Genomic DNA, 12,842 nt, shown 5'->3' with positions numbered 1-12,842 from the left:
GCACATGGTGGAAATACGTCATTTTGTTTCAACAACCAACACAGTCAGAGCATGTGCTGGGGGCAGCCCGCAAGTGATGCCATGCTTTCAACGTCAACACAGCACGCCCACTACTTACTAATCCTAACCTGTACGTCTCTTTGGAATGTGGGAGGAAACCAGAGCACCCGGAGGAAACCCACACGGTCACAGGGAGAAGGTACAAACTTCTTACAGAGAGTGCTGGGAATCAACATCCAAAAGGTGATTGGATAGTTAGACACAAACTCAAGAGTTATCTTAATCAAACCTCACCAAAATGTGGCCTTGGATCCTACGATCATCTTTTCTTCCAGCTTGTTTGTTTTAAGTGTTGTGTTGTATGACGTGGGCAATCATGGTCTTTCCATGATCATGATTGTTCTTGGCAAATTTTTCTACAGAAGTGTTTTGCCATTGCCTTCTTCTGGGCAGTGCCTTTACAAGATGGGTGACTCCAGCCATTATCAATACTCTTCAGAGATCATCTGCCTGGAGTCAGTGGTCGCATAACCAGGACTTGTGATATACACCATCCACCACCTGCTTCCATGGCTTCAGTGACCCTGATCGGGGGCTGAGCAGCTGCTAAACCTCGCCCGAGGTGACCGGCAGGCTAGCGGAGGGAAGGAGCGCCTCACACCTCCTTTGGTAGAGACTCATCTCCACCCCGCCAGCACCTGCTCTTTTCATATCGCCAAGGTGTTTTGGATTGATAACTTTGTTGTGGATGAGATTTAGCAGGAAATTACTTTGCAAACAGCACTCCACTGGTGAAGGAGGATAAGATGGTGCAGTTTTGGTCCCCTAATCTGAGGAAAGACATCCTTGCCATAGAGGGAGTACAAAGAAGGTTCACCAGATTGATTCCTGGGATGACAGGACTTTCATATGATGAACGACTGGATCGACTAGGCTTATACTCATTGGAATTTAGAAGATTGAGGGGGGATCTTATTGAAACATATAAAATCCTAAAGGGATTGGACAGGCTAGATGCAGGAAGATTGTTCCTGATGTTGGGGAAGTCCAGAACGAGAGGTCACAGTTTGAGGATAAAGGGGAAGCCTTTTAGGACCGAGATGAGGAAAAACTTCTTCACACAGAGAATGGTGAATCTGTGGAATTCTCTGTCACAGGAAACAGTTGAGGCCAGTTCATTGGCTATATTTAAGAGGGAGTTAGATATGGCCCTTGTGGCTAAAGCGATCAGGGGGTATGGAGAGAAGGCAGGTACAGGGTTCTGAGTTGGATGATAAGCCACGATCATACTGAATGGCGGTGCAGGCTCGAAGGGCCGAATGGCCTACTCCTGCACCTATTTTCTATGTTTCTATGATTCTAAGATGTAATAATTGCCTTGTAGGCTGGTAATAAAACTTTGTGAGGAGAGGGCCTTCGTCGGTCAGAGTTCAGCATGGCTATTACATCCTAAGCTGGCTAGATACACAAGGCTGGACAGTATGATATGGAGAGCAAGCTGTTGCCCATGTGGCAGACTCCCTCTCATTATCTGATGAGCCCAAAGGAACGGCAGAGACCGATACAGTTTGGCACCAGCAGTGTCGCAGGAGATGCCAGTCAGCGCTGAACTCAATGTAGGATGGCCTCAGGGACTCCAGCTCCGGATTTTTCTCTCGGGGTTTACTCCGGAAGCCTTCCCCATGAGTAGGTACAGCCGCAAGGCAGCGGAGGTTTCAGATCAGAGTTTTCCTTCTCTTAGATGTGCTGCCAACTACAGCTGACGAGCCCCATCCGCCCAAACCAACTGGCTTTAAGGCGCCAGTTACCGGCCTTTGCCCCTTCTCCTGTCAACAGAAACTGTTCCATCAGGCTTAGTATCTAGGCCATGCATGCAGGCCAGGAGCAAGACCTGGTTTTCAGAGACTATTTGAGATGCACGCTATCGGGAGCATTTAATAGGCAGTGGGGGCTTGTCCCCATTACCACCCCCTGGCTATAACAACCCTAAAGACTAGGGTATCACATAATATAAAGTTTTAACGCTCTCTCATTAATCCGGCTTTCAGAACAGCCATAGAGCACTATGGTTGGACTTTCTCCAATTATTTGCAATCAGGGAAATGTATAGCTTAAGTTGGATATGAAAGGCGTGTTACCCATTTACAATACAGGATGCTGTAACACAAAATGTAATTAGAAATACCAAAAGAAAGGAAAGTATTTAAGACGTGCTTACTTGAGTTTCTCCAAGGACCAGTAATGCGTTGCGCCATTCTTCAGATCCTGAACCTCCACCGCGACCACGGTCCTCGGGAACAGTCGGACCTCCCGATCCAATTCCGCCTCAGCAGGGAGCAATTCCGGGGGAAGTGGGGAATAGAGTGTGTCAGTGAGCAGCACAAATTGGAACTGTACCTGAATGCAAGGGGTAGGGGACAGAGGGGAGAACCATTATGGAGAATTAGATTATCAGTGGTGTGTCCTTTCTGATCAGAACATCAATAACCAGTGGAATGAATGACGAGAGAGATAGAGCATAAAAAGCTGGTGCCATGGTACCATAACTCTTAGCATTAGACTGTTACAGCTTGGGGCATTCCGGGGGTAGGAGTTCGATTCCAGTGCCCTCTGTAGGGAGTTTGCACACTCCCCCCGTGACCGTGTGGGTTTCCTCCAGGTGCTCCAGTTTCCCCCCACAGTCCTAAGGCATAGTGGTTAGTAGGCTAATTGGTCATTGTAAATTGTCCTGTGATTAGGCTGGGGTTAAATAGGTGGGTTGCTGGGCCATGTACATCTCATTAAACCAGAAGTTCCACTTCCGCACTGTATCTCAATAAATAAATAAAACTAATGTAAATATTCTTCAGCATATCATATACCTTATTTCTGGATCTCAAGCCACTTATAAGACTGAAGCTCAAATGTCATTATGTCCAAAATTATTTGCAACCTTCCATGAATTCTGGTTTGGACTCACAAACCAAATTTTTAAAAAGGTTGATTTGCTTCTAAAAATTAAAAGGAGCTAAACTTGTCACATGGAGATACAAGATACTATCGCTGCTGGAATCTGGACCAACAATCTGCTAGAAGAATTTTATTTTTATTTTATTTTGAGATGCAGGGTGGAACAGCCCCTTCTGATCCAATCAGCCACAGTGCCCTGCCATCCACCTACTTAACACCAGGACAAATTACAACAACCAATTAATGTATTAACCCCCACAGCCTTGGACTGTGGGAGGAAACAGGAGCACCCGGAGGAAACCCACGCGGTCACGGGGAGAACGTACAAACTCCTTACAGAAGGTGCTGGAATTGAACTCCGAACTCCGTTGCCCCGAGCTGTAATAGCGTTGCGCCAAATGCTACACTCCCTTGGTTCACTACGTTAAGCAGCATCTGTGGATGGGGAAGGAACTGTTGGCATTTCAGGTCAAAGCCTTATATTAGGACCGAGAGTGGAGAGGGAGATGCTTGGTATGAGGGAGAGAAGAGACAAGGCAGGGCCCAGAGGTGACTGGTGAACAAGAGAGTTGGGGGAGAAGCTTTGGGCTTGAGGGGTAAGGGATGACAGGCAGATTCAGCCAGGTAGGTGATGGTGGAATCAGGAGATAGGAACAAGAGAATGATAGCATTCATTTCATGAGGACTGGAATACTAAAGCAAGGATGTGATGCTAAGGCTTTATAAAGTAGTGGTCAGACTGCACTGAGGTATTATGAGTGGCTTTGGACCCCTTATCTAAGAAGAGATGTACTGGCATTAGAGAGGGCCCAGAGGAGGCTCACAGGAATGATCCCGGGAATGAAAGGGTTAACGCACGAGGAGTCTTTGATCCCTGTACTTGCTGAAGTTTAGGAAGATAAGGTGGGGGGGGGGAAGAGGGGGGAATCTCATTGAAACCTACCAAATATTAAAAGGCCTAGATAAAGTGGATGTGGAGAGGCTGTTTCCAATAGTGGGAGAGTCTAGGACCAGAGGGCACAGCCTCAGAATTGAAGGCCATCCGTTTACAGCAAAGATGAGGAGGAATTTCTTTAACCAAAAGGTTGATAAAGCCACAGGCAGCTGTGGAGGCCAAGTCATTGGGTGTACTTAAAGCAGAGGTTGATAGATTCTTGATTAGTAAGGGTGTCAAAGGTTACAGGGAGTATAAAGGAGAATAGGAGTTGAGAGAAAGAATAAGTCAGACATGATTGAATGGCAGAGCAGACTCAATGGGCCAAATGGCCAAATTCTACTCCCCTGTCTTATGGTGTAAGATAGACGGACACAAACAAAAACTGGGGGGTAAGGTGGCGGGGATGAAGGCACATGGAGAAGGGAAGTATGAAGGTGGAGATGGTTGACGAAGGGTGAAAAGCAGAGGCACAAAGGCTGCCAAGTGCAGGGATATGATAAATAAGGAAGATAATATTAGCAACCATTAGGGGCGAGGTGAATGGCAGAGGGAATCAGAACCACACGAGCATTGGGAGGGGAGAGATGGTAGGTGAAATGTCCGTATAGTGGATTGTTGGGACGGAGGGTGGGTATGGGAAAGGGGGCAACAAACAGGAAGATAAGAGGCAGCATCCATCATTAAAGACCTCCATCACTCAGAACCTACCCTCTTCTCATTACTACCATCAAGGAGGCAGTACAGGGGCCTGAAGACACACACTCAACTTTTTAGGATCAACGTTTTCCACTCCACCATCTGATTTCTGGATGGGTGTTGAATCCATAAACACTGCCTATTTTTTTGCTCTCTTTTTGCACTACTTAATTCAATTTTTATATATAGTATACTCATTGCAATTTATAATTTTAAATTATTATTATGTATGGCAATGTATTCCTACCGCAAAACAACAAATTTCATGACACATGCCAGCGAAATTAAACCAGTTCTGATTCAGAGATTAAATTGGGGGGAGGGGTGTAACTAGACTTGAGGATTACTGAAATTGGAAAATTCAATGGGTTATAGACTATATAGGCTAAATGTGAGGTGCCATTTCTCTGGTTTGCATTGGTTCTCACCCTAGCAGTGTAGAGGACTGAGGATGGACAGGTCAGCCTGGGAGGGATAGACATAGAAAACATAGAAAATAGGTGCAGGAGTAGGCCATTCGGCCCTTCGAGCCTGCACCGCCATTTATTATGATCATGGCTGATCATCCAACTCAGAACCTCGCCCCAGCCTTCTCTCCATACCCCCTGATCCCCGTAGCCACAACGGCCATATCTAACTCCCTCTTAAATATAGCCACTGTACTGGCCTCAACTGCTTCCTGTGGCAGAGAATTCCACAGATTCACCACTCTCTGTGTGAAGAAGTTTTTCCTAATCTCGGTCCTAAAAGGCTTCCCCTTTATCCTCAAACTGTGACCCCTTGTTCTGGACTTCCCCAACATCGGGAACAATCTTCCTGCATCTAGCCTGTCCAATCCCTTTAGGATTTTATACGTTTCAATAAGATCCCCCCTCAATCTTCTAAATTCCAATGAGTACAAGCCCAGTTCATCCAGTCTTTCTTCATATGAAAGTCCTGCCATCCCAGGAATCAATCTGGTGAACCTTCTCTGTACTCCCTCTATGGCAAGGATGTCTTTCCTCAGATTAGGGGACCAAAACTGCACACAATACTCCAGGTGTGGTCTCACCAAGGCCTTGTACAACTGCAGTAGTACCTCCCTGCTCCTGTACTCCAATCCTCTTGCTATAAATGCCAGCATATCATTCCCCTTTTTCACTGCCTGCTGTACCTGCATGCCCACTTTCAATGACTGGTGTATAATGACACCCAGGTCTCGTTGCACCTCCCCTTTTCCTAATCGGCCACCATTCAGATAATAATCTGTTTTCCTATTTTTGCTACCAAAGTGGATAACTTCACATTTATCCACATTAAATTGCATCTGCCATGAATTTGCCCACTCACCCAACCTATCCAAGTCACTCTGCATCCTCTTAGCATCCTCCTCACAGCTAACACTGCCACCCAGCTTCGTGTCATCCGCAAACTTGGAGATGCTGCATTTAATTCCCTCATCCAAGTCATTAATATATATTGTAAACAACTGGGGTCCCAGCACTGAGCCTTGCAGTACCCCACTAGTCACCGCCTGCCATTCTGAAAAGGTCCCGTTTATTCCCACTCTTTGCTTCCTGTCTGCTAACCAATTCTCCATCCACATCAATACCCTACCCCCAATACCATGTGCTTTAAGTTTGCACACTAATCTCCTGTGTGGGACCTTGTCAAAAGCCTTTTGAAAATCCAAATATACCACATCCACTGGTTCTCCCCTATCCACTCTACTAGTTACATCCTCAAAAAATTCTATGAGATTCGTCAGACATGACTTTCCCTTCACAAATCCATGTTGACTTTGTCCGATGATTTCACCGCTTTCCAAATGTGCTGTTATCACATCTTTGATAACTGACTCCAGCAGTTTCCCCACCACCAACGTTAGGGTAACCGGTCTATAATTCCCCAGTTTCTCTCTCCCTCCTTTTTTAAAAAGTGGGGTTACATTAGCCACCCTCCAATCCTCAGGAACTAGTCCAGAATCTAACGAGTTTTGAAAAATTATCACTAATGCATTCACTATTTCTTGGGCTACTTCCTTAAGCACTCTAGGATGCAGACCATCTGGCCCTGGGGATTTATCTGCCTTCAATCCCTTCAATTTACCTAACACCACTTCCCTACTAACAAGTATTTCGCTCAGTTCCTCCATCTCACTGGACCCTCTGTCCCCTACTATTTCTGGAAGATTATTTATGTCCTCCTTAGTGAAGATGGATGGGTCGATGTGGGAAGGGGAAGGGAAACTGAAATGGCTTACAACCAGGAGCTTGGGAAGGTCACTGCAGAGAGAGCACATTTGATTTGTGGATCAGTCACCTAATCCGCACCTGCTCTCACCGACATAGAGGAGACCACATCATGAGCACCAAATGCATTGTTCAAGGTTTGAGAACGTGATTGTGCATTTGAGGTCCCCAAGCGGTGGTGAGGGAGGAGCTGAAAGAACAAATGTGTTCTTGTGGTTGCAAGGGAAAGTATCAGACATCAGAGATGGGCGGATGAGGAGACATTTATAAACCAAGGAACCACGGAGGGAGTTGTCCCTGGAAGTAGGTAAGGGGCGGGGAGAAGATGTAGTTAATAGTGGGATCTTGCTGCAGATGGTGGAAGTGACAAAGAGTGATGTGCTGGATGCAGAGTCTGGTGTCTAACTGGTTGCATCACAGCCTAGTATGGGAACACCAATGCCCAGAAATGGAAAAGGCTACAGAAAGTGGTGGTTACATCAGATGAAAAGCCCTCTCCACCACTGAGCACATCTACAAGCAGCACCCATCAACAAGGAGTCCCACCATCCAGGCCATGCTCTCTTCTCACTATTACCATCGGGCAGGAGGTACAGAAATCTCATGTCCCACACCACCAGGTTCAAGAACAGTTATTGTCCCTCTACCATCAGATCCTGAACTGGTGTGGATAACTTCACTCACCTCAACCCTACGGCCTAAACTCATTTTCAGTGACTCTTTACAACTTGCGTGCTCTGTGCTTTTTAAAAAAGTTATTTGCATAGATTGTCTTTTTTTGCCATTAAAGGTAGCGATTAATCGATATATAGGAGGTAAAATGAAAATCTAGTTGGAAGGTGCCTTAACAACAACCTCTCACTCAATGTCAGCAAAAGCCAAGAGATTATTATTAACTACAAGAGGATGAAGATGGAAGTCCATGAGCCAGCCCTCATTGGGGGAAATCGGTGTTATTTGTTTATTTTTATTACTATTTGCAAATTTGTCTTCTTTTGCACTTTTGTTGCTTGTCAGTCCTTGATATGTATAGTTTTTGGAAATTCTATGGTATTTCTTTTTTAATTTTTTTCTTCCCCCCCTCCCCCCGCAATGGCTGTAAATTTAAATGCAATTTATTAAATCCAGAAAAACAGAACACCTTCTCTCAGTAACAGTGACCTTCTGTAAAAACCACTGAACTGTCATAGCCATATAATCATATAACAATTACAGCACGGAAACAGGCCATCTCGGCCCTTCTAGTCCGTGCCGAACTCTTACCCTCACCTAGTCCCACCGACCTGCACTCAGCCCATAACCCTCCATTCCTTTCCTGTCCATATAGCTGTCCAATTTAACTTTAAACGACAACATCAAACCTGCCTCAACCACTTCTGCTGGAAGCTCATTCCACACAGCTACCACTCTCTGAGAAAAGAAGTTCCCTCTCATGTTACCCCTAAACCAGAGAGTGGTGGATATATGGAATGCTCTGCGCCAGAAGGCTGTGGAGGCCAAGTCTCTGAATGCTTTCAAAAAAGAGATGGATAGAGCTCTTAAAGATAGTGGAATCAAAGGTTATGGAGATAAGGCAGGAACTGGATACTGATTGTGGATGATCAGCCATGATCACAGTGAATGGCGGTGCTGGCTCAAAGTGCCGAATGGCCTACTCCTGCACCTATTGTCTATTGTCTAAGCTTTTGCCCTTTAAGTTTGGTCCACAAAAACAAACCCCCACGCTTCATTAATATCTGTTAAGGACCACATCACCCAGGATATGCCCTCTTCTCATTACTACCATCAAGGAGGAGATACACAGGAGCTCGAGGACACACACTCGACGTTTCATGAACAGCTTCTTCCCCTCCATCATCAGATTTCTGAATGGACAATGAACCCATGGATACTACCTCAGTATTTTTCCTCTCTTTCAGCACTACATAATTACTTTTCAAAATATATTTCTTATTATTACTTATCGCATATTTTAAGCATTGCACTATAATGCTGCTGCAAAACCACAAATTAGAGTGATACTAAACCTGATTCTCGTTCTGCTGCTCTGGGTTTGAACAGTGCTCTGTTTACTTAGTCTGATCCACATGAAACTATAAATCCCAAGCCCACCAGCAACTCCTCCAGGGCAACAGGAGGGAGGTAATGGATGCAGGCTAGGCCCCAACACTGCAGTACCTTCTTCTTCAGCTCGACACTTATAGCGTTAGCCTCCTTCAGATAGACGGCGTTTCCCCACAGCAAGTCCCGTAGGGAGGTAAATTGGTGATACTTCCACTTCCTGAAAGCCCATTCAGCCAGCTCGTAGTCACGCTGGGTCCAAGGCTCTACAAAGGCAATCAGTAACGGTTTATAAAACTTCACAAACCAGGCATTAAGAAACATAATAACATGTTTTTTTCCCCGCTATCCAGTTCACATTAAACTCCAAAATAACTGATATTTCAATATTAATTAGAAAGTAAAATACTAGGTCATCTGATATATAACCTTAGTCAAAAGCTAGCCTTACTTTAAGGTGGAGCGAATTCTCCCAAATTCTTCAATAGGGTGCCACAGTAGTTTAGTGGAGAGTGTGACGTTATTAGAGTTTGGGATGTGCCAGACCCTGGAGCTCAATCCTGTAAGGAGATTTTCAACGTGGGCTTGGGGTTTCCTCCTCAGACCAAAGGTGTACTGGTTAGCAGGTTAAGTGGTCACTGTAATTGTCCTGCGATTAGGCTGGGGTTGCCGGGTGACGTGGCTCATTGGGCCAGAAGGACATGGTCTGTCCTGCATCTCTAAATGAATGAATAGATAAACAAAGGCGGGAGGAGAGAGAGCAGCGCGCCGCGCGTGCGCAGCCCTCCGGTGAAAAATGTTATCGTATCTGTTAAATAGGGGCAGTGGACAATTCTGATTTGACGGAGACAGACGTGAAAGCACAGAGGAACATCCGGAGAAATTTCTGAAACGCAAGTTTGCTGCTGTTGTTACTGCGCGATCAGGAATCTTCTGGAGGGAAGGCCTCAAAGTCCCCGGCTTTGCCTGCTGTTGGCAACCGAGATTGAGGTCGAATCGTTCAGACAGAGATGGCGCTCAGTACTCGGTGTCGGAGAGCTGATCAGAGGCTCGAAGTTCTCGGACGACTCAGAGTTGGATTGTGGTTGGCATGGCAGGGAGAGTTTTTTTCCTTCTCCCGTCTGCGTGAGATGTGGGACATTTGAGAGATTTTGAACTTTTTACTGTGCCATGGACTGTTCTTCATTAAGTTATGGCATTGTTGCACTGTTGTAACTATATGTTATAATTATGTGGTTTTGTGAGATTTTTCAATCTTAGTCTGTCCTGTGTTTTGTGATATCACACCAGAGGAAATATTGTATCATTTCTTAATGCATGCATTACTAAATGACAATAAATGAGGACTGCGTGTCTTCGTAATCTAAATGCGCTTTCTGGAAACGGTTGGGAAGTCACCGAGTTTTTGGATTGATGAATGGAATTGCCCTTTTCCAGGCTTGTACAATTCTAAACCCCAGAGATATCAGGGCATTTTGTGCAGACTGAAGAGGGATTATTTACTCATTTGTCACAGGTAACACTGGACTCTTGGATCCTGTTCAAATATTGGGAGAGCCAGGGAGTGTTTTCCCTGGAGTGATTCCGGAAATGGTCACGCTTTTGTGTCTCCTGCATAATGGGGAATGTACCAACAGATAACATTCAGATATTCAACAGTACAATTCCTGCCCTCATTTCTATTTGAAAGCTAATTTGTTTAAATCATTCAAACGCTTTAAACATTAGGTTTCAAACATTTGGGAGAATATTTTTTTAAAACTGCATTCTGTTCACTATTGTCTTAATTGATCTTTTTTTCCTGACATGCAGATACAGCACTGCATTCACTTCCCTCAGTGTTTCAGACAACATTTTAACATGTTATTTTCCCTTATTATATTATCAAACACCACTTTCCTGTTGCAGCAGGTTCTCGAGGTCTTTGCAATTATAGATAATTATCCCGTGACTAAAGAGCATGGGAACAATGCTATCAAAGCTCTGCTCGAATGGCTGAAATCTCCAGACCTCAGTTAAAATGCAAGAGACTTCATAGATCTGAAAAGGAAATTTTTAAACCAGAAGAAATTCCAAGGCAGAGGGAGACCAGATAAAGGGAGTCTTCAGAAAGACAGGTCACATTAAAGCAAGAATATCGCTCACTCTCCAGACTGACACCCCCCACTTGACAACTCCTAAAGAGAATACTTGATCGTTCCTTCACATCATAACTCCTCCATTGAGCAGAAACTACAGAGGCCTCAAGCCCTACCAGGTTCAAGAACAGCTACTTCCCTTCCACCATTCAGATCTTGAACCAATTACCACAACCCTAATCAATGGCGTTCAGCAGCACTATGACACTTTGCACTGAAATATATTTTAATTGTGTTCTTTCTCATGAGAGGCATAGATCAAGTGGACAGCCACTTCAATACTGCTAATCTGATGCTATGTGTCTGCAATTAAGTTTTTCATTGTATGTCATAGGGAGATAGCTTCCTTAACTCATATGTTTTGGGCCTGTCCTTCTTTGGAAACTTTGTGGAAAGATATTTTTTATATTATTTCAAAGGTATTGAATATAGATATTTCTCCCCATCCTATTACTGCTATCTTTCGATTACCTAAAATTTCCAGTAATCTTTCCCCTTCAGCTCGTAGATTGATTGCATTTCTTACTTTAATGGCGGAAAGATGTATTTTACAACATTGGAAGGAGATTAATGCTCCGACTACATTCTTTTGGTTTTCCCAGACAATACTATGTTTAAATCTGGAGAAAATTAGAAATAATCTTTATGATTCTTCAGTTAAATTTGAACAGACTTGGAGATCTTTTATTCAACATTTTCATTTAATGTAACTTTTTTTTTCTTTGGCCATATCTACATTCCCTTCTTGCTTTTTAACTGTTTTTAATGGAGGTCGGGTTTGAGGACGTGATTGTTTTAAGTTGTTTAACTCTACTTGATACCTAGTTAGCCCATTGCTTTGCTTTGCTTTTTAGTTTAGTTGCACGGTGGGTTTTTTTTTGGGTTTTTTTTCCTTTTCCTTATTGACATGTTTGAAAATTAGTATACTATTATATTACCTGGTTATTTTATATTTAAACTGCACTGTTTGTACTAACTTTTTTTGTGTATTAATATCTCTTGTAAAATTATATTGCAACTGTGTATCAGTGCCTATATGGTTTACCTTTTGTGTACTAATTCAATAAAAAGATTTAAAAAGAAAGAAAAGTTTTTCATTGCACCTGTATATACATGTTATTGTGCATGTGATAATAAGCTCGTGTGGGCACGTGGCCAAGTGGTTAAGGCATTCAACTAGCGATCTGAAGGTTGTGAGTTCGAGCCCCAGCCGAGGCAATGTGTTGTGCCCTTGAGCAAGGTACTTAACTACACATTGCTCTGCGACGACACCGGTGCCAAGCTGTATCGGCCCTAGTGCCCTTCCCTTAGACAACATCGGTCTCGTGGAGAGGGGAGACTTGCAACATGGGCAACTGCCGGTCTTCCATACAACCTTGCCCAGGCCTGCGCCCTGGAGAGTGAAGACTTTCCAGGCATAGATCCATGGTCTCGCAAGACTAACGGATAATAAGCTCAATTTTAACTCTTACAAACAATTATAAACATCTTGAACTGTCACCAATAGGACCAATCCTGACAGCTTGTTGGTGAACAGCTTTAATAAACAAAAATCAGAATTAATCACGTTACCTTCTTCTTCCTCTTCTTCCTCCTCCTCTTCAGTTGTTTCTGCAGCCAGAGAGCGAGTTTCCACTTGCTTCTGCAAAGCTTCTAGCTTACTTTCATAGTCCTGGCAATAAAGACAGAATACGTGTAGAAGAAAGGACAAAAGCAGATGAACCACAAGTTTCCATTATTCCAAGGCTGAGATGCTGGACTGGTTTTGCTGGGTGCGCCAAGATTTACATTCAGTCACTTTCATCTGCTTTTAATAAGGCTGGTAAAAAT

General features: G+C 44.0%; 1 protein-coding gene across 7 annotated transcripts in view; it reads right to left on the bottom strand.

Moving 5' to 3' along the window:
- kif1b (kinesin family member 1B) overlaps nucleotides 1-12,842 on the bottom strand; it is a 274,231-nt gene that overhangs the window by 83,304 nt on the left and 178,085 nt on the right. For all 7 annotated transcript variants that reach the window (XM_072245139.1, XM_072245131.1, XM_072245136.1 and 4 more), the window contains 3 exons: nucleotides 12,585-12,684; nucleotides 8,992-9,140; nucleotides 2,219-2,397 (listed from right to left, as the gene is read on the bottom strand). In XM_072245139.1, coding sequence (XP_072101240.1) covers nucleotides 2,219-2,397; nucleotides 8,992-9,140; nucleotides 12,585-12,684 — 428 coding nt within the window. The remainder of the gene's footprint in view (nucleotides 1-2,218; nucleotides 2,398-8,991; nucleotides 9,141-12,584; nucleotides 12,685-12,842) is intronic.

The sequence above is a fragment of the Mobula birostris genome, chromosome 27, assembly GCF_030028105.1.
Source record: "Mobula birostris isolate sMobBir1 chromosome 27, sMobBir1.hap1, whole genome shotgun sequence".
In the NCBI taxonomy this organism is placed as follows: domain Eukaryota; kingdom Metazoa; phylum Chordata; class Chondrichthyes; order Myliobatiformes; family Myliobatidae; genus Mobula; species Mobula birostris.
The sequence above is the reverse complement of the archived record's forward strand: the minus strand, read 5'-3'. Positions and strand labels throughout refer to the sequence as shown.